Source organism: Phoenix dactylifera, chromosome 1, assembly GCF_051530095.1.
Source record: "Phoenix dactylifera cultivar Ajwa chromosome 1, Ajwa_hap1_PhDact_Kaust_v1.1, whole genome shotgun sequence".
Classification (NCBI taxonomy): Eukaryota; Viridiplantae; Streptophyta; class Magnoliopsida; order Arecales; family Arecaceae; genus Phoenix; species Phoenix dactylifera.
This window is the reverse complement of record NC_143190.1, coordinates 2,986,092-3,010,562: the sequence shown is the minus strand read 5'-3', so window position 1 is coordinate 3,010,562 and position 24,471 is coordinate 2,986,092. Positions and strand designations below refer to the sequence as shown.

General features: G+C 39.0%; 2 protein-coding genes and 1 non-coding gene across 5 annotated transcripts; 1 reads left to right on the top strand and 2 right to left on the bottom strand.

Annotated features, from left to right (window-relative positions):
- Window positions 1-4,644: 4,644 nt before the first annotated feature.
- LOC113463541 (U1 spliceosomal RNA) lies at window positions 4,645-4,807 on the bottom strand. Its single transcript, XR_003387932.1, has one exon. It is a non-coding gene; the product is annotated as a U1 spliceosomal RNA (small nuclear RNA).
- Window positions 4,808-7,973: 3,166 nt separating this feature from the next.
- Window positions 7,974-11,005, top strand: LOC120104073 (uncharacterized). The gene is made up of 3 exons (XM_039114490.2): window positions 7,974-8,319; window positions 8,568-8,591; window positions 10,354-11,005. Exons 1-3 carry the CDS (start codon window positions 8,109-8,111, stop codon window positions 10,668-10,670), a joined length of 552 nt encoding a protein of 183 aa, XP_038970418.2. The 5' UTR covers window positions 7,974-8,108; the 3' UTR covers window positions 10,671-11,005.
- Window positions 11,006-16,060: 5,055 nt separating this feature from the next.
- LOC103719284 (phytoene synthase 2, chloroplastic-like) lies at window positions 16,061-23,088 on the bottom strand. 3 transcript variants are annotated; one of them, XM_008808460.5, is made up of 7 exons: window positions 22,500-23,088; window positions 21,878-21,928; window positions 20,925-21,097; window positions 20,545-20,780; window positions 19,932-20,124; window positions 19,080-19,250; window positions 16,061-16,846 (listed from the first exon to the last, which is right to left on the bottom strand). In XM_008808460.5, exons 1-7 carry the CDS (start codon window positions 22,855-22,857, stop codon window positions 16,742-16,744), a joined length of 1,287 nt encoding a protein of 428 aa, XP_008806682.3. In that variant the 5' UTR covers window positions 22,858-23,088; the 3' UTR covers window positions 16,061-16,741. The 3 variants fall into 3 exon arrangements, with proteins under 3 accessions (XP_008806682.3, XP_088573336.1, XP_088573333.1); XM_088717210.1 differs by lacking the exon at window positions 16,061-16,846 and adding an exon at window positions 17,420-18,115; XM_088717207.1 differs by lacking the exon at window positions 16,061-16,846 and adding an exon at window positions 17,420-17,770.
- Window positions 23,089-24,471: the final 1,383 nt, after the last annotated feature.

Sequence of the window (24,471 nt, the reverse complement as noted above, 5' to 3'; positions counted from 1 at the left end):
TTTTTCCTCCTTTGTTGCCTAAATCAATGGGGGTATTAATTGAAGCTTTTTCCATAGAACCACTGAGTACCTCTTCTCACTCGCCTAATAATCCCATAGTTTCTAGTTCCCCATAAAAAGATATACTTGCTTTTTCATTGGAAAAGGTTAAAGCAAGTGCTATCAGATAATCATTATAAGCGACATGCTTACATTTTGGACAGCGTGTTACGTTATTTGGTTATCTAATATGATATTTTAGACTCTTGGTCGAGATCTAATCTCCTCTATATACTAACCAAATCTAAAATGGATCAAATTTTAGCTAATCATATCCGACTGAACTTGGCCAAATTTGACTCAATCCAACTTTGAAATCCCTAGATTCTAAAACACTCACCCTGTTACCATATTTAGATATGTAGGTTGAGTATAAAAATTTTCTATTTGTAGGTTGAAAGCTTAATTAATATATCAAATTCTGTTTTTTTTTAAATGATATTATGGATAACAATCTAACTAGGATCCTTTTTGTTTTCTTACGAATTGGTTCAGATCCTCTTGCATTCAAGATTGAACAGGAGAACCCTAGTATTACAATTACTATAACCCGCATATCGCATGGCGGTTGTGACCAGACCTCTTTAAATCAACCTTGAACTAAAGATCACCACGCTATGTAAATATCCAAGCGGCATCCATTTTCTACGTAAAAAGTTGCATTTGTCATGGGGCACAAGGGACTGGTGCAACTTGTAGAAATCAGCACTGAATGATTAGTTTCCACCCAATGTTATGCAGGCTTAGATAACTTTTTATGTGCAAGTTTTATCTACACAAACAAATGCCATAAAGCATTTTCCTTTTTTTACATATAGAATGAATAGTGCACTTTTCATTCATCATGTACTTGAGCACACCAAGATCTATGTGGTTAAAATGCGAAAATATAGAGTGTATTGTGGGTTATGCTTACCCAATCTCAATACAATGGAATGAGTATGGCTCTAGAATCATGATCTAAAATGAACTGGTTTGCATAGGATCTGGGAACTAGCCTCTCACTTGTCTGATCTAGGACAGACCTGTCCTGAATCCTTAACTTTACCAAATTTTAATGTTTAAAATAAATAAATAAATAAGAATTACAATCTGTGATTCAATCGATTAAAATTGTGGCCTCATTATTATTTGCCTCCCCTGAGATGGTTTTGGTTTTAGTTATCCACTTATCCTTGTTTATGATTAAAGTACTATTTTTAGAGAGTATTACCAAGACAACAAAAAGAAAAAAGATTATGAAAATGGGATCAATCAAAAGAAAGAAATCCATCCGGTGCATTTGTTCAAGGCATTACACATTGTCATATAATATATGTGTGTGTATGTGTGTGTGTAGAAATATATATGTATATGTGCATGCATGTATACATGTATTCTATTTATTTTATTATAATGTACCATGAAGGATTCTTTTTTTTTTTTGGGGGGGGGGGGGGGGGGGGGGGGGGGGGGCACGTTTGGGGGTGGGGTGGGGGGGTTGTTTAAGCATAACTAAGGAGTTTTCAATGCGTATTTGACTAAAGGGTGGGAAGGTGTTCAATAAACAACTATCCTAGAGGTGTTAGTTATCATAACCTATTAGTTAATATTAACAGCAACATTACAAGTGTTGCTTGATCATAAACATTGTCAGGGTAGATAAAGAGAACGAAATTTACTATCAAGAACATGTACTTGAAAATCTTTTCGAATCAATAGATGAGGTGATCCCTCTCCATGATTTTGATGTCTTCACTAAAATAGAAGCACATAGAAGTGCCTCCTCTACGACATAATCACACTAGTTTGCTTGCTTTGTTTATTTTTAAGAAAAAATAACACCAAGACCAACATCATAGAATAGGGGTGTAAAGGAGCCAATCTCGAGTGAACTCAAGCTTAATCTTGGCTCATTGTTCTATGGTGCCAACTTGAGCTTGCCACTAGGTCAAGCTCAAGATTGGCTTTTTTGCTATAGAGCTGGCTCAAGCCCAGCTCACTTAAGCACAATGGTGGCTGAGGAGGTAGCCAAAAGCAATTGGCTGATTGATATATGGCGATCCACAATGGTGGTCTCCAAAAAGACAACAATGAGAGAGAAATCGACAAACAGTTGGATGGTTGATAATAGATGAGGTAGCTCAACATTCCTCTAGATGGAGACAAAGATAGAGGATCAAAAATAAGGACAGAGAAAGACGGCGATGAGGCTAGAATAAAAGAAGCGGAAAGCCTTGGTGGAAGAGGAAGAGGAAAGAGCAAGAGAAAAATAAAACCAAAGCAATGATATTATTGATTCTTGATCACTCTCTTTTAGGGCTGGAACTAGGTCAGGCTGGGCTAAGCCATGAGCCTAGCCCGATTTTTTTGGGGGCTTCGGGCTGGGCTGAGGCCCGAATTTTTTTTCTCGAAAAGTAGGTCTGAGCATGACCCAAGCCCAGGCCTGGATTTGGTCTCAAATCCATCTAGCTGGACCCAATTTGAGCCCATGTGGGCTGAAAGGCAGGGCCAATCTGATAGTTTCAATTCTATTGAGATACCAACTTGGGGCGGACTTGAGGAGGGAGAGGACGGCAGGGAGGGAGCAGGGATGGACGGTAGGACGGAGAGGAGGTGGTTGAAGAGCTTGGGGCAAGAAGGGGAGGAGGAGGAGGACAAGAGGAGGAGGCGGAAGGTGAAGAGGGCAAGATTGGGGAGGGACAAGGCATGGAAGAGGGAGGAGAGAAGGGTTAAGGAGGGGGAGGGGGAAGGAGATGGAGAAGTGGCGAGTGCGGGTGAGCTTGAGGATGAGTGTGTGGAGGGCGGAGGGACGGAGGTGGTCGGGCTTAGTGGGCAGCGAGAAGGAAGGACGGGTGGGCAGCAAGTGAGTGCAGAGAGGAGGCAGCGGTGGAAGGCGGAGTGGGCGAAGTCAAGTTATTGTTTAGTAAAGGAAGAATGAGTAGTTGCTTAATTCAAAACCGAGGAGTGCTCTGACTACAACTACCAAATTAAATGATGTGCATAGATTGTGTATGGCGGCAATTAGATGTGAAATGATTTCAATTTCATATTTCCTGTGGGGTTTGACAAGATTAGAAGATAGTTTTTTGAAAGTGAATCAAGGGTTTTCTTTTAAAAAAAAATTAAAGAAGGAGAAGGGTGAAACCTTTGAATAGATATGTAATAAAGAGAAAGGCAGTGGGAGGATCAATATGGATGTAAAGATAGACGGGGTGGTACTTTGTCAGAGGTGACTTCCATGTCGTACCTTTTATGTCCAAGAAAAAAGGATTTGAATTATAAAAAAAATGAAGATTGTAGATAAAAAGGAAATTATTATCTGAATAAAAAGAAGAAATAAAATTTGAAGTTGCCCTTATTAGGAATTATTGGTGAATAAGGATTCATAAAGCTAACCCGGAATAGCTAGAAAAAGGTGGACGGTTATAGTTTTGCTCATGGATGAATTCTCTATTATTTCTAATTTTTTGATACATAGATGATACAAATGTTAGTGCATAAAAATGGATTTAAAGATGCAACTATGACTTTTCTCTGACATGTTTGAGAGGTCTAGGCTGACCATATCCTAATTCTACTGTATTCTACAAGCAGTAACTAGACTTTCTGAAAAAAGCAGGATTGGTTTTGGTAGCAAAGGAGATTAAGATTGAGTAGGGATGGATGAATCATTAGCAAGGAGATCACAATTGTGATGGAAAACCCATATTCATGACAGAAATGCTACAAACACCGGGCATGCAGTTATAAGGAATTAGTAACACAATGCCTTGATCACATTTTGGAACAAAATGGCATATTTGATTTGATAGGCTAATGGTATCATAATGACAGCGGTCTTCTGAATAAGTAACCTACTTGATCATAAAATGGAAAAAAATCCAAGTTTCAGGTAACATCCTTCGGTCCAATACCCAGGTCCATGGTACAAAGTTATGCTGTCCATACTCAGGATCAGGTTCCATTTGGGTGTAGAAGTTTGGATACTATGTGTCTGGGTAAGGTTTGTTTCAAACAATCAACTGTTCTTCAAGTAACAGTCCAATGCAAAACCTGCTAGGATCCATTATTACTTTGACGCTGTCATAAATGTATTTGAGGTTTTTTGTTTTCTAATAAAAGTTTCTTTAATCCAGATCGGTAAGACAGACTTGTACATTCCAATCTATTGTAAAACCAAGATAAACCTGAACCCACCCAGTATGTCTCCACCCTTAATGGTGTTTGATAAGGTAGAGGGAAAAAGACATAACTTTAAGGTCGAAACCTAAATAAATTCTATTACAAGATGCAGAAAAGGAGCATAAGATTTTAACCCATTTGAAAACAATTAATAAACAGCAATCATCGAAGAGTTTACATCTACCATCCTAAAAATTTCTTAGGTTGATAGCCCAATTATTGAACGAAACATGGATTCGCCACCAAAACAGCAATGCAACTACCAAATCTGAACATCAAACACAGCCACGAAAACATCATGGAAGAAGGGAAAACTAAATTCATAGAGTAAATTAACACAAAAACAGAACAACCAAACTATCATAACTTGCAGGGATAACTTTAGCCAATACCTTAACGATTCTTGATAACAAGGAAAAGACTTTTGAGATTAGGGATTGGAAGGGGGCCGCGCGGACGCGAGTCCCCCCACTGCCACAAATTATGACGTCCACTCTCCCACTTGGGGAGATGGTAAGCCAGGGCTCCCTCCAAGTGCAATGAGGGCCCCTACCTTAGGCCATGGGTCTTCTTGATCACCCATCGACCCCGTCCAGGTAAGTATGGAAAAAAGGATGCCGGGGAGCGATTTTTATAGCCCGTCCCACCGCACCGGCGTTTGGTCTCCGCCCGATGTGGGACTAAAAACTCCAGGCTGCCTCCCTAAGGCCGGCCGTATTTTATCCAGATTTCGGAGCAGGTTGGAATACGGTTTTTCCAATAACAGTACTTAAAAAACAGCTGGAATAAAGCTGGAATAGCGTTGTTCCTGAAGTAAGGCCCTCTTATTTTCCAACTTTTATTAACAATGATAATAATAATGATAACAGACATAAATAACTCTCAGTCTTAGAGGTAAATGTGCAAAGAGAAAAAATGTGTCGATTTTCCTGAGAAATTTTAAGTCAAACTAAACGAAGAATAGCTATTCCAAGAGAAATAGCTATCCGCATACACTTTTTGCTATTCCAGACTTGACTGAAGATCCGAAAGAGAAGGAACGGCCAAAAAAGCAACCTTGTTCTTGCCAAGACTTTAGATAGTCGAATGGTAGAGTTACATGAGAGGGTGTTGGAATTTTTCAAAATTCCAATTCTACCCTTCTTTATCTTTTGCCTTTTGTCTAGTGTATTTTTTTTAGTTCCACATTGGAAAGAGATAAAACTCAAAAGGTCTTTATGTAGTATTCAACCTTTTAACTTGGTGAAGCAAAGAAAGTAAGTAGCCCACGCGCGCACGAGCCCAATGAAAACGCCTCTTATCCTCTCTTTGATTTCCCGAGGTCTCTGTGTTTCCGAGAGCCTCCCTCTGTTCTCTGTGTTCCCGAGATGATACTCTCATCTGTTCTGTCTTCCCGAGAGAGTGTACGCTTGAAGTGATCCAGTTGTTGTATCCTGGAAGATAGGCCGCCATTACCTGCTACACCGAGATTCATTGGTTGTTTGACAGAATTACTGCATCTGCGAGTGTACGCTTGGAGTGATCCAGTTGTTGTATCCTGGAGGATAGGCCGCCATTACCTACTACACCGAGATTCATTCTCCGAGGGGCGCGATCTATTTTTAAGGACAGTGAAATTATGCCTCAACTGATAAGTTCTTCATTATTTTTACAACAAGGGGAAAGTTCTCCCTTGCATGTTCTCTAACCTTCCAAATCTCTATGAAGACAGCATTTGAAACTCTACTACAACCACCAAACTTCATCAATCTTGTCAAAGATATATAGCTGGGTCTGATGATAGAGTTAGATTGGTTGGTGCCACGCTGGCCACCTATATAAACTGCTTGATTTGGGATTCCTGTGGACCTTATTTGGTGTCATAACTCATAACAACGAGTTGGCCTGAGGAAGGGCATTATTTAACATGCGGTTTAGGTCCCTTGCAGACAAGAGAAGCAGACTATTTTTTGATGAACTATTTTGTTTCCACTATGGTGTCAAACGCACTGTTTCTTTGGATTATGTCATTCCTTAATGATTCTCACAATGTACTATGAATGGCATTAAAGCATCTTGGGATTATGACCATGGTGCATGAATCTTACAATATACTATGAAGGTTTGCCGTCTTAGTACCGAATCTCGTACCGGTGCCATATTAGCACAAAGTCAGTATGATATGGTATGAATTTTTTTTTGCATATCGAATGTTCGTACACCATCCGTACCGAATAACTATATCGACCGATACAGTACCCAGTTTGGGTTGATACAGCGTACCATGCTGTAAAGGGTGTCAGAACCACTGAGTCATAATTTATCCTAAGAGCAAATGTTGCTAACCAGTTGGACTCGTGTGTAGATTCAGCACAATATGCTGACCTTGCTAGTTGACGAACAACCAGATAGGTGAAGGCAGCCTTTCTCTTATCTTGGCAAATCAGTCCTTGTTTGAGGCGATACCATGAGGAAAAACATGGGATGAGTTGTGCAGGCAATGCATGAGAACATTTTAGATATGCTGTTTTAGATATGCAGGCTTGCAAAAAGATCTTGCATATCAAAGAATTTGACAGCATGTGCATCGATGCTTCGCATGTCATCCACGTCTCAATGTTTTTGATATGGCTACTAGTGATGCATGAGACCGTTGATGTCAATTCCTTGTTTTGGTTTGCATGGTCACAGGGACCGGATGGGGAACATCCTTAGATAACAAGCTACTTACTGCCTTTAAATTCTGATGGGTTGGTGGTGTGTCCATTAAGAAATTACTTCTGAGGTCACTCTGAAGAGCAATTTCAAGAGACTCCCCACAGCAACTAGAGCCTGAACTATTTCCTGAACCTGAAGAGCAGTTTCAATTTGAAGCACAATGTCTTCCTTCGAGACCTAAAATACCAAAAACAGAAATCATTTTTTATCACAGAGTTTGGAAGTGTCTTGAAGTTGCTGCCCCTTCTTGTTCTCAGTTAATATGGCTCTATCATATCATGTAAACAATTCTGATATGTGACCAGAAAAGGTGGATATCAGCAACCAGAACTTAAAAGAAGAAGGCCATCTGTATTCAACGTTCCATGACAATTGACATTATTTCCTACCCAATATTCCAGAGATCCCGGTTACCCGGTAACTCGTCTCCATGGCCGGTAGCTCACCACGAACCAAAGTGCCGAACTAATTTTCTCGCTAGTCCACTTTCTTCGCTTCCAACACCCTATCCCATCAACAAATTCCATTCCATTTTTACCCCGCAAGTCTGTTTCCCGCACTTCCACTCCCCACCCACGTGCCAATGAAATAAAACTAAAGCGGGCTTCGGACCACGAGGTTAGACTGATTGGGATGGGAGATTGGTAGATTTTCGACACGTCTGTAATATGTGCTCACATATGCATAAAAAATGATTATTTATGCGAGGCAGATATTGGATGCGAACGGCATCCTGCTTGAGAAAGACTCGGCCATGATGATATAATGGATACGGGTCAGAGTCTCGGCGCAAGTTCGAGCCGGCTGCTACGTGATGTTCACATACTTTTGTATGAAGATGGTCTCTTATTGGCTGCACACTCTATAGAAAAGAGAACAGCGTGGCCAACTGGATAATTTTTTTTTTTTGGCTAAATTGCTGTCCATCACTCGATAGAGTTCATATGTGGTGACCATGCAACATTACTTCAGTCTCTATGTTTTTTTTTTTAATTTTATCTACTGTACCCATGTTCGGCGTGTGTGAGCCGTTGTACCAAATAAAATAAAATAAAACTAAAGCGAATAACCATAAAGCGCGTGGGATCGGCTGCCTGCGGCGCTCCGATTAGCGGCGCTCCGTTCGTCAACCCAACTTCTCCGTCCCCATTAGCAGCAAAAAGGAAACCCTTAGAGAGAGAGAGAGCGAGAAGATAGATTGGTTGTTAATGGCGGGAGGCTCGGTGGCGTCGTCGTGGGGAGTGAGCCCTGGCCTGGTGAGGGCCGTCCTCTTGTTGATGGGGCTGGGAGTCGCCGGATACATAGTCGGACCCCCTCTATATTGGCACCTCGCCGAAGCCCTCGGCCGCTCCTCCGCTTCCGCTTGCTCCCCTTGCATCTGCGACTGCTCCTCCCAGCCCCTCCTCTCCATCCCCGAAGGTATTCTTCTTCTTATTCTTCTCCGATCCGCTGCTCTCCTTCCTGTTCTTGCTCGGATCCGAGATCTGATCCCCTCCTGCCGCGGATCTCGAGCATGCCCGTGAATAAAGATCGCATCACGCTTAGATCTTCCATGGTTTCTTTCTTTATGTTGATCTTTGAGTCGCCGATGCCTGTCTTTCTCTTTCTTTCCCGCTTGATTGTGATTAGCAGTCTATTGACTCCGGATTTTGTGTTTCTGTTTGCAGAGTTAAGCAATGCCTCGTTTACAGGTCAGTATGTTTCTTTGTTCGTTGATTTCTTTGGCAAATTGTTTGTTAAATGGGTATTATGATTTTGTTATTTTTGTGGATATAAAGTTTGATTTGATTCGTTTTCGTGTTGAGTTTCGTATACCAATTTATGCTGCTAGTTGAGTTAAAATTCGTGTATTGGATGGGGAAAAAAGAAAAATAAGAGGGAAGTTCAACTTTGTTTGAAGTTGCTCATTAGAAGTATTCATAATAAAACTGATTGGCAGTTAAATCTGTTGTTAATATAGTATAGTTCTATTAAATTCGTCTTGAAAGTTCGGAACATTGTGCTGTGATTTTGCTTTCTATAGTTTCTGCATGGTTGGTTTTTAGATGGTCGATTTATGCTTCTTTTGTATTTAAAGTAATTAGTAAAATGGGCAAGATGAAATTAATACATGGTAGCTTCTTGTGCCTCTTTCTCTTTATTTTCTTCCCCTTTCTTTCTACCTTCTTCCTCTGTATTCTTTATCCTTTCTAATAAATTAGGGCGAAGGATTTTCTTCCTCCATTTACACTGGAAAAAAAGGAATTAAACACAATGAGCAAGATGAAACCGGTATATGATGACGCTTTCTTAAATAGTAGTAACTTCCATTCTTTTGTAGAGATCGAGCAAACACTTGTGCACCTGACAGATTTAAAGTTTAATAAAAAGGAAGATGTAAACCCAAGTATTCATGTTTATAAATTCGTCATGCATATTTTTGTTAAATGGTAATAGTGGTCCATCAAAAAGTTTATTCTTTCATCTATTTTTATTTTTTTCTTTTTTTTTACTCAAGGGAAATTATCCTGATTAAATGGTATGAAGGGCCATCAAGAATTGCATTAGGTTATCAAAATTTCTGTAGGTTTATAAAATTTAGACCAAAACTACTATATTTGTGGCTACCCCAATGCCTTTTGATGCTGTATTTTAGAACAAGCAAATAATGTTCATATTATATGAAGAAGATTTCAATGGACCTGTCCAATATCTTCTCATGCATAACCTGAAATCTTTATTTATCTATTCTTGGGAGTCCTAATAGTGAATTCCAAGGGAGTAGTGGCATCAGGGACTAAGGTTTGTTTATGTAACGGAGTGTCTTAGAGGTAATAATAACTTTTCTCTTTTCTTTTTTTCTTTTCACTAACTATGGTGAGATCCACCATTTTGCCATACTTAATTTTACATACCTATTCTTCCCTGATATGTTTCATTGTTGGTTCTTCTCAATGTAATGATGGGTTACAAGGTTCTTTTTTAGAGCATTTGATCTGTTTCATGTATTTTACTTTCTTTTCTATTGTCATTTCGAACCATGATCTGATTTTCTTTTTCCTGGCTAAAAGTGAATTTAGCGGCATCGATAAAACCATTAGTGCTGGCAATAAATTGACGCCCTTAAAAGCTGGTTGAAAGTCTTTATACCTATTTAAAGCCCTTTCAGGACGTCACCTCATCAACATACCCTGTTAGGCAATCTTTTCTATGTTAAAGGCAAGAATTCAACAATCAATTCAGACATAAATCTATGTCCCTGTAAGACTTCATTCGCATCTCAGGAGCTCATTCATATATAAGCTCAATAACAAAAATACCTCGAGCAACAAATTTTACGGTCGCAGACGTCTTAACATAACAGCATTCATATGACGTGAAATTTCATTGGTATAGTTTTGTTTCAAAAATTAATGCTTCATTATCCATATCATTCCAAACTGACAGCCATGGAGTCCAAATACTTTCCTGCAGATTGTGCAAAACGTGACCCTGAGGTTAGTGAAGAAATGGATAAGAATTTTACGGACCTCCTTTCAGAGGAATTAAAGTTAAAAGAAGAAGAGGCAACAGAAGCACATCATCATGCTGATGCAACATTGCTTGAGGCCAAAAAATTGGCATCGCAGTATCAAAAGGAGGCTGACAAGTGCAATTCAGGAATGGATACCTGTGAGGAAGCAAGAGAAAGAGCAGAGACTGCACTGTTAGCACAAAAGAGATTGACTGCAATGTGGGAAATGAGGGCTCGGCAACGAGGATGGAAGTTAGGGAGTGCCAAGTCTCGATGACAAATTTGTTGTTCAGTGCAGACTTTGATTTATGGAATATAATGCACAATATTTAGTAAAAGAAATCAGCTGGAATTCTCAGTGAAGTTGCTTCTCAAAGAGGGCAGCACTAATGAGGAAGGGGTCGTTAGATATCACTCATTGGAGTAGGATCTGCAACATCCTTTTTCTCAATATTGTTTGATATAAATTGTGGAATGGTATTTTGATACCTGATGGAAGCTTGTTTGTGCATAATGAGGCCTACTGTGTATTTCACGTTTGGATCTCATTTGATTACATTGTATTGGTTAAGAAGACAGACTTTCCAATTGAAATCATGAAATAATTTTCAATTGTCTTGTGCTCCTATACTGTAATTGTAACAGTGTTGATCTGCTTGAGCTAATGAGTGGCATCTTCATGTCCATGCGTTGGTTTATGCAATAATGGATACTGCAAACATTATCAACAGGCTAAATTTTTCAGACAGAAAGAAATATGGCCACAAAAACCATGTATAAATTGGGAACTCTTTGTCTGGTAGTGATCCAATCGGAAAAAAGGAAGATTTTTTCAATCCACTCAACTTGAATCTCTCGAAAGATAACTAGAAGAAGATGAAGGAATTTCGAAAGTATGATTTTAAGTCTCTTGTTCTTTCATTAATCATTAAAAAAGTGAGATACATAGTCTTTATTTATAATGTGAGGTTCGTCCTAATATAATTTGGATCGGATTCCTCTACCTAATTCTTATATAATTCTTTTTTCTAAATTAGATATCTCTAGTAAAAAAAGCTAAAATTCTCAAAGAGGTAGATTTTGACTTCTATATGAAGTCTGCCTTCTGTCGCTTTATCTGATTTTTCTCGGATAGAGAGTTACGTCCGATTAATGTCTTATCAAAAAAGAAAATTTTTAGTTTGACTAGCTCTTTTTGGGGTCTAACAGTGAAATTTCATTTCAATTCAACCTCCTAGCTGTAGATTTTGAAAATATACCCAATTTCAAAAAAAAAAAAGATCATCTCAATTGGGCATCGTATGACCACGTTATGGCCTCCAAAAGTTTGGTTGCGACTCGGTTTTTCAATGTGGTGGATCTTGTTCTTGAACCTGTCCAACTCCACTCGTAGTAGTCAAGGTGGTCCACATCAAGTCGGAGGATCCTCTAAATCAAGGCTCCCCGTTTAGGGGATTTAGCTCCCACAAAATTAGAACTAAAGGTGGGGAAACACTTGCTTTCCCATCTTGCGGTTGAACCATCTAGCTTTGCTTGGAGATGGTTTCTGGCTCGGCTCTTCTTCGCTCTTGAGTCTCAGCAAACCATTTGCTCTGCTCCTACATCCCTACTTCATGGTAGGGATGCTCTTTGTTATCCTTCTTCATTGATGACGACTATGGCGACTCCTTGATCTTGACTCGGTATCGGCCAATGGAACCAAAGAAAGAGAGTTTTGGCCTCTCAAAAGTAATATCATATTTTTGTACCATTATCACAAACTTGTTGCAGACATTAACAAAGTCGCTTCACTTGTGTAGCAATTGCAAGGTCTATGCTTTCTTGTGTTTTGGAAGCATTGATTATAAACTCCTTTCCGTCCTTCACGAGCCGATACTTCTTCAGACGTCGGTAGAAATCTGCATCTTGATCCCAAAGGTATAAACTCCCAAGAATAATATGGAAAACATCCAAAAGAACAATCTCGCAAGTTACCTCGTCAATATACCTCTTGGTTATGGCAAATTTGAAGGTACACTGTTTTGTGAACATCCTTCTAGATCTAACTAAGAGGATAGGGACGTGGATGAGGCTTGGTCTGCAACCCCAACTTCTGAGCCAGATTTTCAAAGATGAGGTTTTTTTAGCTTCCAGAATCTACAATAGCCTTAATGATGCTCTACTTCAACTAGATCTTTTGGTGGTAAAGTTCCTCTCGTACCTCTAAATCTGCTTGAGTTGCTGTCTCGGGTTTTCTTGCCATCAGGCTTAATTTGGAGTCTGCTTAAACTCAGGCAATTCTTCAACTTATACAACATTGAGAGCTATCTTTTCCTTCTTGGAATCCTCTTCTTCATGTGGCTTCCTCTTCAGTTCAGGGTGAAGTTTCTAACACTTCTCCATCATGTGTCCATGGAGGTTACAACAGTCACAATAAATTTTTCGAGTTGTGTTGGTGTGCTTCTTGCCTTGCTCCCTCTCTTGACATAGTTTCAGTCATTTTTTCTAAACTTGTTATGCTTTTTACTTTTCCTAGACTGATTCTTCTCCTCAATCCCCATGGCCTGCATATTGGCTTCGTTGATGTCTTCAACTTTGAAGAGTTTCAGCTCCTTTCGGATGCTCTCGTGGAGACTTCCGATGTACTTCATAAAAATTGCATAATCGTCGATGGAGATTTCGAGTGAGATTGCTTACTCGTAAAACTCGGTGGTGTAGTCCTGGATAGACCGATCATACTTTTGCCATAGGTATTGTCGCTTGATCCACCGATCCTCCTTGTGGCCGACTAGGTCGAACTACTTCTTGATTAGGCTGTTGAATTTATTCCATGTCATATTCGAAACATTGATGTTCCTTATGTATGAATTCTACCATATAAGAGTATGGCTAGAAAGCTTGAGATGAGCAAAAGCTACCTTCTGGATACTAGAGTATCCATAGATAGTAAAATATGTCTATAATTGGTCTAGCCAATTATTTTGCTTTTCCACATCAACAAACCCACCATATACAGGGATCTCGATTCGAGCCTCAACTTTAAATGATTGAAGAGAGATTTTCCATATCTGTAGGTCGCTCATCCTCATCCTTCTCGCTGGATGGTTGTTCTTCATATTGAGCCGTAGGCGACAGCTTCGCAACATGAGTTGCTAGTACTTGTATTGAAGGTATCACCAATCTCCAGACGATCTCGGTTAGTCTGATGAGTTGGATAATCTTCTTCACTAGTTATATGAGACGTCCCTTCGTCTCATCATCACCCGTTGAGGAAGAACTAGCAGCCATACTTGCGTTTGTCCTTCGATATACTTGAAGTATGGAAAGCCCTTCTTCTAATTGCTTGTATTGCTCACATGTCTGGATCATAAATAGAGCCCCCCACAGATATAGAGGACCAGAGCTCTGATCCCAACTTGATTTGATCGAGGAGAAGGAAGATTGTCTTCAACCCGCTTAACTCGAATCTCTCAAAAGATAATTAGAAGAAGATGGAGAAATCTTGAAAGTAGGGCTCTAAATCTCCTTTTCTTTTATTAATCATTGAAAAAATGATGTACATAACATCTATTTATAATGTGAGATCCGCCCTAACACAATTTGGGTCGAATTTTTCTTTCTAATTCTAGTAGGACTCTTTTTTTATAAATAGACATTTCTAGTAGAAAAATTAAAAATCTTGAGGCGGTAAATCTCGACTTCTACATCAACTCTAACTTTTGTCGCTTCGTTTGATACTTCTCGGATAGAGAGCTACGCTCGGTCAGAGTCTTAACCAAAAAGAAAACTTTCAGTTTGACTAGCCTGTTTAGGGGTCTAATGGTGGAATTTTATCCCAATTCAACTTTCTAGTTGTAAATCTCGAAAAGATATCTAATTTCAAAAAAAGATCATCTCAATCGGGCATCACATGACCAAGTTATAACCTCCGAAAGTTTCGTTGCGACTCAGCTTTTCGATATGGCGGATCTTACTCTTGAACCCTATCCAGCCCCGCTCGTAGTGGTCAAAGTGGTCCATATCGAGTTTGAGGATCCTCCTGGATTAGGTAAATGTCTGGAATGCCGTGTAGTTCTAGCAATAGCCCTGTCTCAACAAATTTTTCTAGTGTCAAGTGTCTTGTAGACTAGTGAATAACCAGGAAGCAGTTTTTTCTGCACCTCGAGCGGATCGACTCCCGATTCAGATAAGCTTCACAGGATATAGAATAAGAACCATATGTCAGTTGCATGATGGTATGATACGGTACCATACCATGCCATGCCGACTCGCAGCGTGCTAATAAAGGGAAGCCAAATACAGAAGGGGAGAATGAGAAGGAAAGAGAGGAAAAGAGAGAGGGAGGGAGGGAGGGAGAGGGAGAGACAAGGAAAAGAGAGGAGGAAAAAGAGGAAATGAGAGAGGGAGGGAGGTAGAGGGCTTTCGAGCCTTCTTTCCTTCAGCCATAGTGTAATGAAAGAGAAGAAAAGATAAAGAGGGAGGGAAGGATGGAGACGGGGAGGAAGAGAGGGAGAGGGAGAGGGGGAGAGAGAGGCCTGGAGAGGGAGAGGACTTTCGAGCCTCCTCTCCTCCACCCGCAACATAACAAGGGCTCCAACCACTTTTTTTAAATTTTTTTTAAAAAGGCTGCAGCATAATGTAACCAGAGATTTTGAAACAAAGCAGGAGGCTTCACCCATATTATGCCACAGTCGAAGGAGCTCGAAAGCCCTCTCTCTCCCTCCCTTTCTCTCAATCCCTCACTTTCTCTCTCTCTCCCTTCCTCGCTCTCTCTCTCTCTCTCTCTCTTCCTCTCTTTCCTTCTCCCTCTCTTCCTTTCTCACCAATTTCTTAAATTAAGGAGTAGAAACATACCGGTCTGCCATCTGTATGGCTTGGTATGCCTTAAACTGGACGGTTCGGGAAGATATCATCTCCCATGATCCTATATATAAGAAATAGGGAAGACACAATTCACGGGGGAATGCTGGAAAAGCCGCTGTCCATGGTGCCCATCCTCATCTTGAGGCTAGAAACTCAATAGATTCTGACCAGTTGCCTTCTTTGCTAATTTGTGGTGCATGAAGGCTGATAAAATTTGATGACATATAAAATTTAGGTCCGCCTGACAAATTTCTTTTGTTGGTGTTATCCGGGTTATGTAACTATGGACCAACTTGAGTTGCCGCTGGTTTAAGGGATCCCCTGAATATTCCTGGTGTAATGACCAAATGCATATAATGATGGACCAAGTCCTTGGCCTTCTGGGTGATGCAAAGTCCATGTAGGGTGCTGTGGTTTAGAAGGGGACAATCATTACATAATGACTTAATAAATGTTACAGAAACTATCAACTAGAAGTCTTAACACACCACCAACTCTGAATGCAACACCAGCAACCTGTTTTTCAGTTTAATCACCTGAAGCTGTAAAAGTCAACACATCTGAGGCCAACTTCTTTGGCGTCTCTACTTGTTAGCTATAGAGATTTAGCAGCATTTCTTATTGGCTTAGCATGTCATTGGCCTTGTTTTGGGTTATATAACCTTTTATTTGTCTATCATATCTTTTCCATGCAGTTAATTACTAGATTGCTAACAATATGTTGTATTTTCTGGGAAAAGATAAGTGGCATTTATATTTACCTATGCACTAGCCAGCCAAGCCACAAGTCACCTTCCCTGTGTCAAATAAGTCAGAGAACCACCAAGTCCCAAGTGCAGTCCATCTTTACTTTTCTTCAACAAAAATGATACATGGCTACCTTAAAATTACTTTACATCTGGCTCTTAACCTTGAATTAGTCCTTTTTTGTCCAAAAATTTGCTGTAATTGCATCAGTAGCAGGTACTGGACGAGCAATAATCTGAAACACTGATTGTGATTAACTACTGTATATGAATCATCTTTGTTTAATGCAAACTATTTTAGTACCGAAAAGAATCCATATAGCACCAAGGGTGGTCCATCCACCCATGCTAGCAACCCATAGATCTTCTGGTCTTTAAGCCATTCCTTGTTAATTAGATTTTCTCATTGATATGGTCTGACAAGAATACACCACCGGCTGAGTCCATAACAGTTGAATTTACTTCCAAAATGTATAATCATCACTTATATTCATTTCTTTTTTCTGGATAGCAGGTTTCTTCCCTTTAATACCACCATGACTTCCTTTTCATCTTGTGCTCAGACAAAGCATCAATTCAGAATTTGTTTCTTGTCTCGATTTTCAGGCAAATTTCCGTCTTGGTATCACTGCTGTACAAAACTAGGCAGTCCCCTGCTGCATCCTTGTTTGCAGTTCATTGACCCATTCTTCGATTTGTGACACAGTAATGTGATCTTCTAGTGCAGTCGACATTGCACTGTTGCACAAATGAACCTCTTTTAATGCAAGCTCTCTTTTGGAAATATCTTGCTAAGTGCCTCCTTAATCTTCATGGATTGAGCAAGGACAGCATCTGCAACTTCTGCCGATGTGATCAGCTTCACCTGTTTATAAATGTTATAAATCAATATAATGGAAAATTATGAGACTGCACCTACAACAATAGAATTTCTTACATTAAAGAGCAACACAGAAGATGAGCTTGCTGTAAAGGCACAAACAGTACTAACTGAGTTTCTTGCAGAGAATTATTTGCATTTAGCCAGTCGCCAGATCCAAACAAGTGAAGGGTTTCTTTGGCATATTCCAGTTTGCGAAGAAGCAATTTAATTGTATTAGTGGGAAGAATAGATAGAGAGCCTAAAGTCATAGGTGGATGTCCTGTAAGTTTTCGTGCGCCCATTTTAGATTCAGTAAAAATACAGATATGGCCGCTGGAAATTAAACCACCTAAGCAATAACTTGATTAAATTTGTGAGGTTGGTGAAATGAACTATGGGAATCCCAAAGCCTTTCAAGGTTGCTTTATCAGTAACTTCTTAGGAACCAACATTGTCAGTAAAAAAGTTCCAAAAATACTGTGATGTGCAATTCTGGAACCTGATTATTACCAACCAGAGACATGAAAGCAATAACAAATAAGAAATGGATCATGCAATTCATTTGTATCAGTGAAGTTGATGAAGGCTTTGTTGCTATTGCATTGACCATCTGAAATATATTGACAAGTGCAGATCCTCGTATTTCTGGATGTAAGGACTTTATCTCACATATTGTACATAATTATGCTTCAGATGCATACAAAGCAACCACCCCCAACATTCCAAACAAAAAAATAAAGCACCCACACAAAGACTGTCTCAATTGTTTTTCTAGAGTTCATGATGTCTGGGTACAGGCAGCATCATTTGAGACAAACATTCTGACCAGATGAAATTAGCTTGGGATCTTAATCTGCAAGACCAACTCCCCACTCATCAGAAGAAACAGAGCATCTCCGCATGGCTATGTCATTTGGAATCCATAATCTGTTGTATTGCATGATTTGCTTGCATATCAGGATTTCAAGGAAGAAGGATGGACTTTGGTTTGTGAGAATCATTATTCAAGACAGTGACATGGGCACAGAATTTCAGTGTATGCAGCATCACTTATATTTATATGGTATGTAGCCATACGTGAGTGGACCCCTGATCAGGTTAGGCATATGTTTGAATTGCATCTCTATCTGAATTTGTGAAGATACTGTTGGTGCTAATCTCTTGCTCATTTTGAATAACAGTTGTAAATCTGTCGAGGCTTTTCCAAAAATTACAGTCTTCATGCAACACCAATTGCAGCCAAAGATATAATTCCAAAAATCATATAACCACCTTGCAGTGAACAAAAAGGAGTCTGAATGCTTTTTCAGCATCTTTATTTTACAAGCAAAATCAGATTTTGCAAAGCCATTTAAGGATTGTTTATTGGTTATAATTAGCTGTATCTAGACCTTGGAAAGCACCAAACAACAGAATATTTGCTTTCAATTTTCACTTGAGCGAGACTTTTAAGTATTTCATCTACGGAGAAGTATCCATAAAAAATGTTATTAATATGCAATGGATTTCTTGATCAATACTGCAAGATATTTGATCTCAAAGTACCATTCATAATCAATTGGATGAATTCTGATATTATCACACTTCTAATATATACAGGTGCTGTAAAATTCTCAAAATTAAGGTGAAAATGATGATATCATGCCACAGAGTTACAGTAAAAAATCCACATTTCTAAAATTCTGTTCAAGCTCACCGTTCATCTTTAAGCTTGTTCTAACAATAGATCTCTATTTTAAGATGCACACTGAATTACTGCTTTAGCACTTCCCAGAGTTATGGCACATAGGGCCAGAATTGAGAAAGTTATTTCTAGGTAACAGCTAATAACATAGACTGGCTTTTATGAATTTATGTGGAATAATTTTCTCACTTTCACAAATTCAAAAGTAAATAGATGCAATTCATATATATCTTGAGTATGTAGACAATGCACTTCGAGCATGTATTCAAATGTGATGTAGCTGTGTATATTCGGTAAACAGTTGAGGAGGCTTCATTATATTATATTGATTCACATATTGCAAAATACACGCAAACACACTATATTATGTTTTTTCAGTTGTGAGTGAACTGGTAAGCTACAACTACATCTTTCTTCTTTGGAATTAATCAAATCCCCCTGGTATAACTGTAAAAGAATCAATCAACCTACAAGATATACTGTGATATACTCTGCGTGGCACAAAAACTACAAAAGATACAAGGAAACCATAAGAGAGATGTAAGATCATACCTTTGCCATGCTAGAAACTTTTGAAGGGCCCAGAAGTGCTCTGGCATATGCTATGGGTAATGAGACTAGTTTCTTTGTCTTTCCTACATATGCACGCTTCCTGAAGTTGTTATAATCATTTGCTTCAATGGCATCTAAAATCTGCCGATATAGCAACAATGATGCAGAAACCTGCAATTGTTTTTTGGCATGTCATGATATGACAAAAAATATGATATGTTGAGCATCTGAAGTGTGGATATAGCACACTTCATGATATAGCAAATTAATTCTGAGATATGTCAGAAATTTAATGAGTGTCTGCTCTAAAAGGCCATACCAAGGTGAATGCCTCAGATGTTTAGAACAAGGTTTCAGGTCTAGGTGGGATGCCCACGGAGTGGTGTAGCCATCTTGTCCCACTCGTGTGAGAAAATGGGATTAGGATAGGAGTGGAACTCTTTAAATCCATCCATGCGAGGAAAGAAGAAGAAAAAGGAAAGAAAGAATGGAATGAAAGGAGAAGAAAAGAAAGAAGAATAGAAAGAAAAGAAGAAGAATAGGAAGGAAAGAAAGGAAGGGAAAGAGGGAAGAAACAAGTGAAGGTAGGAAGAAGAAAAAGAAAGAACAGATGGAAGGAAGAAAGGAAAGAAAGAAGAAAAAGAAAAGAAAAAAAAAAATAAGAAGGTGAGAGAGACGAGGGTATCTACGCGCATGCTCGATCAGGCTGGCCGTTGGGATGGGACAGGACAATGGGGAATCTTGTCCTGTGGAGAAACTGGGACACCCCTGTCCCATGAGATTTCAAACTTTGGTGGAGACAACTATGTTTACACATCTTTAGATTGATATACATAGCATATTTTTTCATACCGGCCATCTGCTAGCTGAATTGAGCTCAGCAACGCCCTTCTCAGCCTCATCAAAGAACATTTTTGCACGCTTAATCTGATCCTTCATAAAATTCCTCCATTTATCAGTCACTTTACCCTGAAAAATGTCGTCATCTGACAGACCCGCTTGTGCCAGTTCATCTTGTGGGAGGTATATTCTTCCTCTCCTGGCACTGCACATAAGTCAAGACAAACTAAGCATACAAGATGCAATTCTATTTTTACGTTGCGAAGACAAACTATATAGCATAAAAATTATAACTGCTCACAAACAGATCTGTCAACCGCGCGTGCGCACGCACACACACACATATATATAAAGATACATATGTGCTTTAGCAGTTACTAGTCTTTCATATAATGCAAAGCTAATCAGAATAGCAACATCATATAGGATTTCTTCCAGCTATTGGAAACATAAAACTTATAAGGAGATGAAATCTCTTAAACAGGGACTTGAAAATATAATAAAATATGTTTATTTATTAATTTTATAAGTGTCTAGAGAGGTGACTCTGCAGAAGTTTATATTGGCATGAATATTGATAGACAAATGAAAAAGTAATGTGGGTGTTATATATGATGAAACTTACTCCTCTCCAACATCCCTGAGTATGTTGGTTAGCTGATTAGCTATTCCAAGTGCCAAGGCAGAGTTGTAAATGCTCTCTGTTGAAGCCTTAGAATCTGGGGCGATGCCCATTACTGGAACACTCATAAGCCCCACTGTCCCAGCGACATAGTAACAATAGAGGTATAGCTCATCAAAGTGTTTGTATCTTGATTTCTTCAAGTCTAATCTCATTCCTTCAATCATGTCCTTGAAGGGCTGTGGAAGTGGGGGAGAGAAAACAAACAACTTAAAAAAATGCATGCAAGGGTTTAGTTATATGTACATTAATGGCTTTATATCAAAAGAAATCTAACTGTTATTATGTTTTAGTAGATTGCAGTTTTGCTTATTTAAAATCACCTGAATATCTACAGGGAATTTTGAAACGGTATCTGATAGAGCTGCATCAAACATATCATATGGACGACCTTCAAATAGATCATTCAACCTCTTGTCCCACCGATCCAGTGCAGTAGGAGTTATATGGAAGGCGTTAGGCCCATCCACCAGTTCATCAGTTCTTCTGCACCATACTGAGTTATGAAATCAGAAAGTCAGGACAACATTAAAGTACCAAACCATAAATCATTAGATTTACGGGGAAGAACATTATCTAAAGGACAAAAAGTGACATGGTTAATTTATACCCAGGCATGAATTTGATGTGTTTTATAAGTGGAAAGCTACTGCCATGTTTGGCCAAATTTTCGTCTCTGACAAGGCAAAAAATTGACCTATTGTGTCATGGTGCTATTGGCTTTCTTTATCAGGGGCAAAAACTGGTCAGAAATTGACCTTCTCTGTTGTGGCCAATTGGCTTTTCTTCATCAGGAGGGGAAAAAAGAAAGAAAGAACGAAGCTACTAGTCAGACATCATTTGTTTGCATTTATCCATTCATTCCTATCTTTTTGATGGGTCACCTTCCTTTACAATGTCAAACTACTTTGATCAAGCCTACTCCTATCAGTATGCAGAAGCAATATATTTTCATGTTAAACAAAAAGATTTTTTTTTTTTTTTTTTTTTTTGTAATTTGCCTCTTCAACATACAACTCTTGAAATTCACCATGTGACAGAATATGAAAATCTCCATTTCGTCTAGCTTGATCATAAACTTACATGTCTGAATTCTATACTAGAATAAAAAATTATTAAAATCTCTGTCCACAAAAGAGATTGTCCCACTAAATCTTATGATTATAAACGTGTAATAAGTGAAGTGATTCTTTGATTTCTGTGAGTCATTAACAAGACCTGTGGTGAATTATTCCACTAACTAAAGTTTTAGAGATGAAAGTTTAAAGCAGCATACCGTAGATAGCCCAAACAGCTCTTCGCCTCTCGGGAGTCATGAGCAATGTTCCTAAGTATCATCAGAAATCATCAAATTATAACATGCCTCTACTATGGGTATATCCAAATTAATTTCTTCAAAAATATGAAAACTTCATAATAAGAGATAGCTCATTAGTTGCAAAATAGGGAGGCTGCTTGTTGAGCAGGAGGCAACTTCCAAAGGTTGGGCTCGAGGTGGTTTTCCACCTATACAAGCTTTGGTCATTTTAAAATTAAAGGAGACCAGCAAACTTCTCAACATGGACAATTAGTTGATAATTGTAGCAGTCAAATGCCTCAGAAAGAACACCAGAAACCCATGTAAGAAGTAAAAAAGAAATTAATTCCAGCAGAATCCAAAAATTGAAAGAAACCAGACAGTCTTATTTACAAACATAATAACAACAGAAGATATTAGAACCAAATAACCAAATGTTGAAGACATATTTCCAATCCAAATCACAAAAAGATGGAATCTAGCACTCCAAAATTTTCAACTTTCAGTAATATATCACCCCAAAAACCCAGTCCAAACAATTATTTATCTATGCTGATATATGTACTATAGATCTATACCCAATCGCTCATAGGAAATTTACCCAAATAGAAAGTCTTGGCATATTCGGCGCAGACCTTCCCGCACCGATCATAAGCCTCATTTAGTAGATTCCAGCCCATTGGGGCCGACACCTCCATTGCCGCCGCCTTCTTCCTTCTCGTCACTCCGACCAGCGCCGCCTGCTTGAGGACCACATCATGGACCACCTCTTCCGAAGGCCTCGGCGGTGCCGCGACCAAGCTCGAGAAAACCGAGCACCCATTAGGCAAAACAACTCCACAGCTCCGCTCCCCCCTGCTTCTCCCCCGATTCCTCCTCCGGCTCAAAAACTGTTGACGAAGAACAGAGCTCCGGCCGGTCTCTGGGGGCGAAGAGAGCCAAAGAACAGAGCCAGACATCGCTTTCTCTCGCACTGCCTTCTTCGATTCGCCTCGGCTATTCTTCCTTAACGGAACTGGGATTAAATAGAGAGACGGGATGCAACAGTGGACGCGAGAAGAGAGAGAGAGAGATTGGAAAGGAGAGGTTTTTGGTAGGTTTTTCTCCGAGGATTGGACACAACATCCCCTTCGGTAACCCCGCTACTGTTTTTAAATCGTATTTTAGCCGTTGGCCTGATACCGGCCTTTAGGGACCGTAGCCCGGGCTCCCTGCCCAATATATACTCATTGTCTTATTCCCGGGAGTGAGAGTATTTTATCCACCACCTCCAAAATAATAATAATAAATAAAATAAAACAAAAGTATTTGTTTTGGACATGGAGGGATGATCAAAGACTGCATCTTGAGCTCCATAATTTTTTATATTTTTGTTTTAAGAATTAAGTTTTTCACTAATTAAACACCATTCAGTTTTGGTATAGGTATAGGGTGTCAAGTGAGCTACGGAGATCCCTTAGCATGGTATGATTAATAATATGTTGGAGGTATTATACTGGCTAGAAGATGTGAGTTGGTTGCGAATTGTTTTTGGCTTGAATTGTGGATTACTAGAATTCGGCTTAACAAAACTCTTTGTATTGTCAATGTTTTGAGATTGAGCTTAGAAACTAAGTTTAAATTATTTTAGCAAATTTAACAATTGTCTACCTCAGTTGGTACTTGTCTTGAAACATAAATAGAAATTGATATAATTTAATTATTATTTACTAACATTTTCTGTTTGAATTGTGGTTAATATTGATCGATTACTTAATGAAGTACTTATAGGTTGATATACATTTTGAATACTAGATGAGTTTTTGTAGTTGAGATTAGCTCGAAAAACTTTATAGTATCTTGAGCAAGCTATTCATCAACAAGTTTAGCTCGGTTTGAATTTAATTGATCTAGCCTTGTGGTTGGAAGTCAGGCTTGAATTAGTCAGGCTTGAATTATAATTCAAGCCAAGCTTAAGCATAGCCTGCGACCTCAAGCTTGGCTAAACTTAACAAGTGGGATGAGTTACGAACGTTACACTCATGGGAAACCTAACTAAAGTTTTGATCTGATAATTGTGCCTAACATGCTAATTTGACTGCTGGACTTTTTTATCATGTGGTTCTAGATGATTTAGGTTTAAAAATGACTTCGCTATCGTACGAGGGCTTGAAAACAGATTAATCTCCAGTAAGAAGGCATAGGATCTTAGCCCGTCAAGATTCCATGTAACAAGCATGATAGAAAATGATCTTATAATGACTGACTGATTGTTTTATTATAAGAATTGTAATAGGCCTTGATGACAACAATGAAAGATGTGGACGGCTTTGCTTGATACTCTGCACATCACCATGTTCATTTGTTCACCTCTCTCACATGACTTGATTGATCTATCGCCAACTCGAGCATTTTTTTTAATTGTTTTGAAGTTGGCAAAATAAGTTACATTATGGAGATTACAAGGAGATGATTAGGACTGAAACTAAATCAAGTTGCTTACATCTAACCTGAATGGATCTTGTTATATCGAAAAAATAGGTCGAACTTTATATGGCAAACCGATGTAGCACAAATAAGCGAAGACCGAGCAC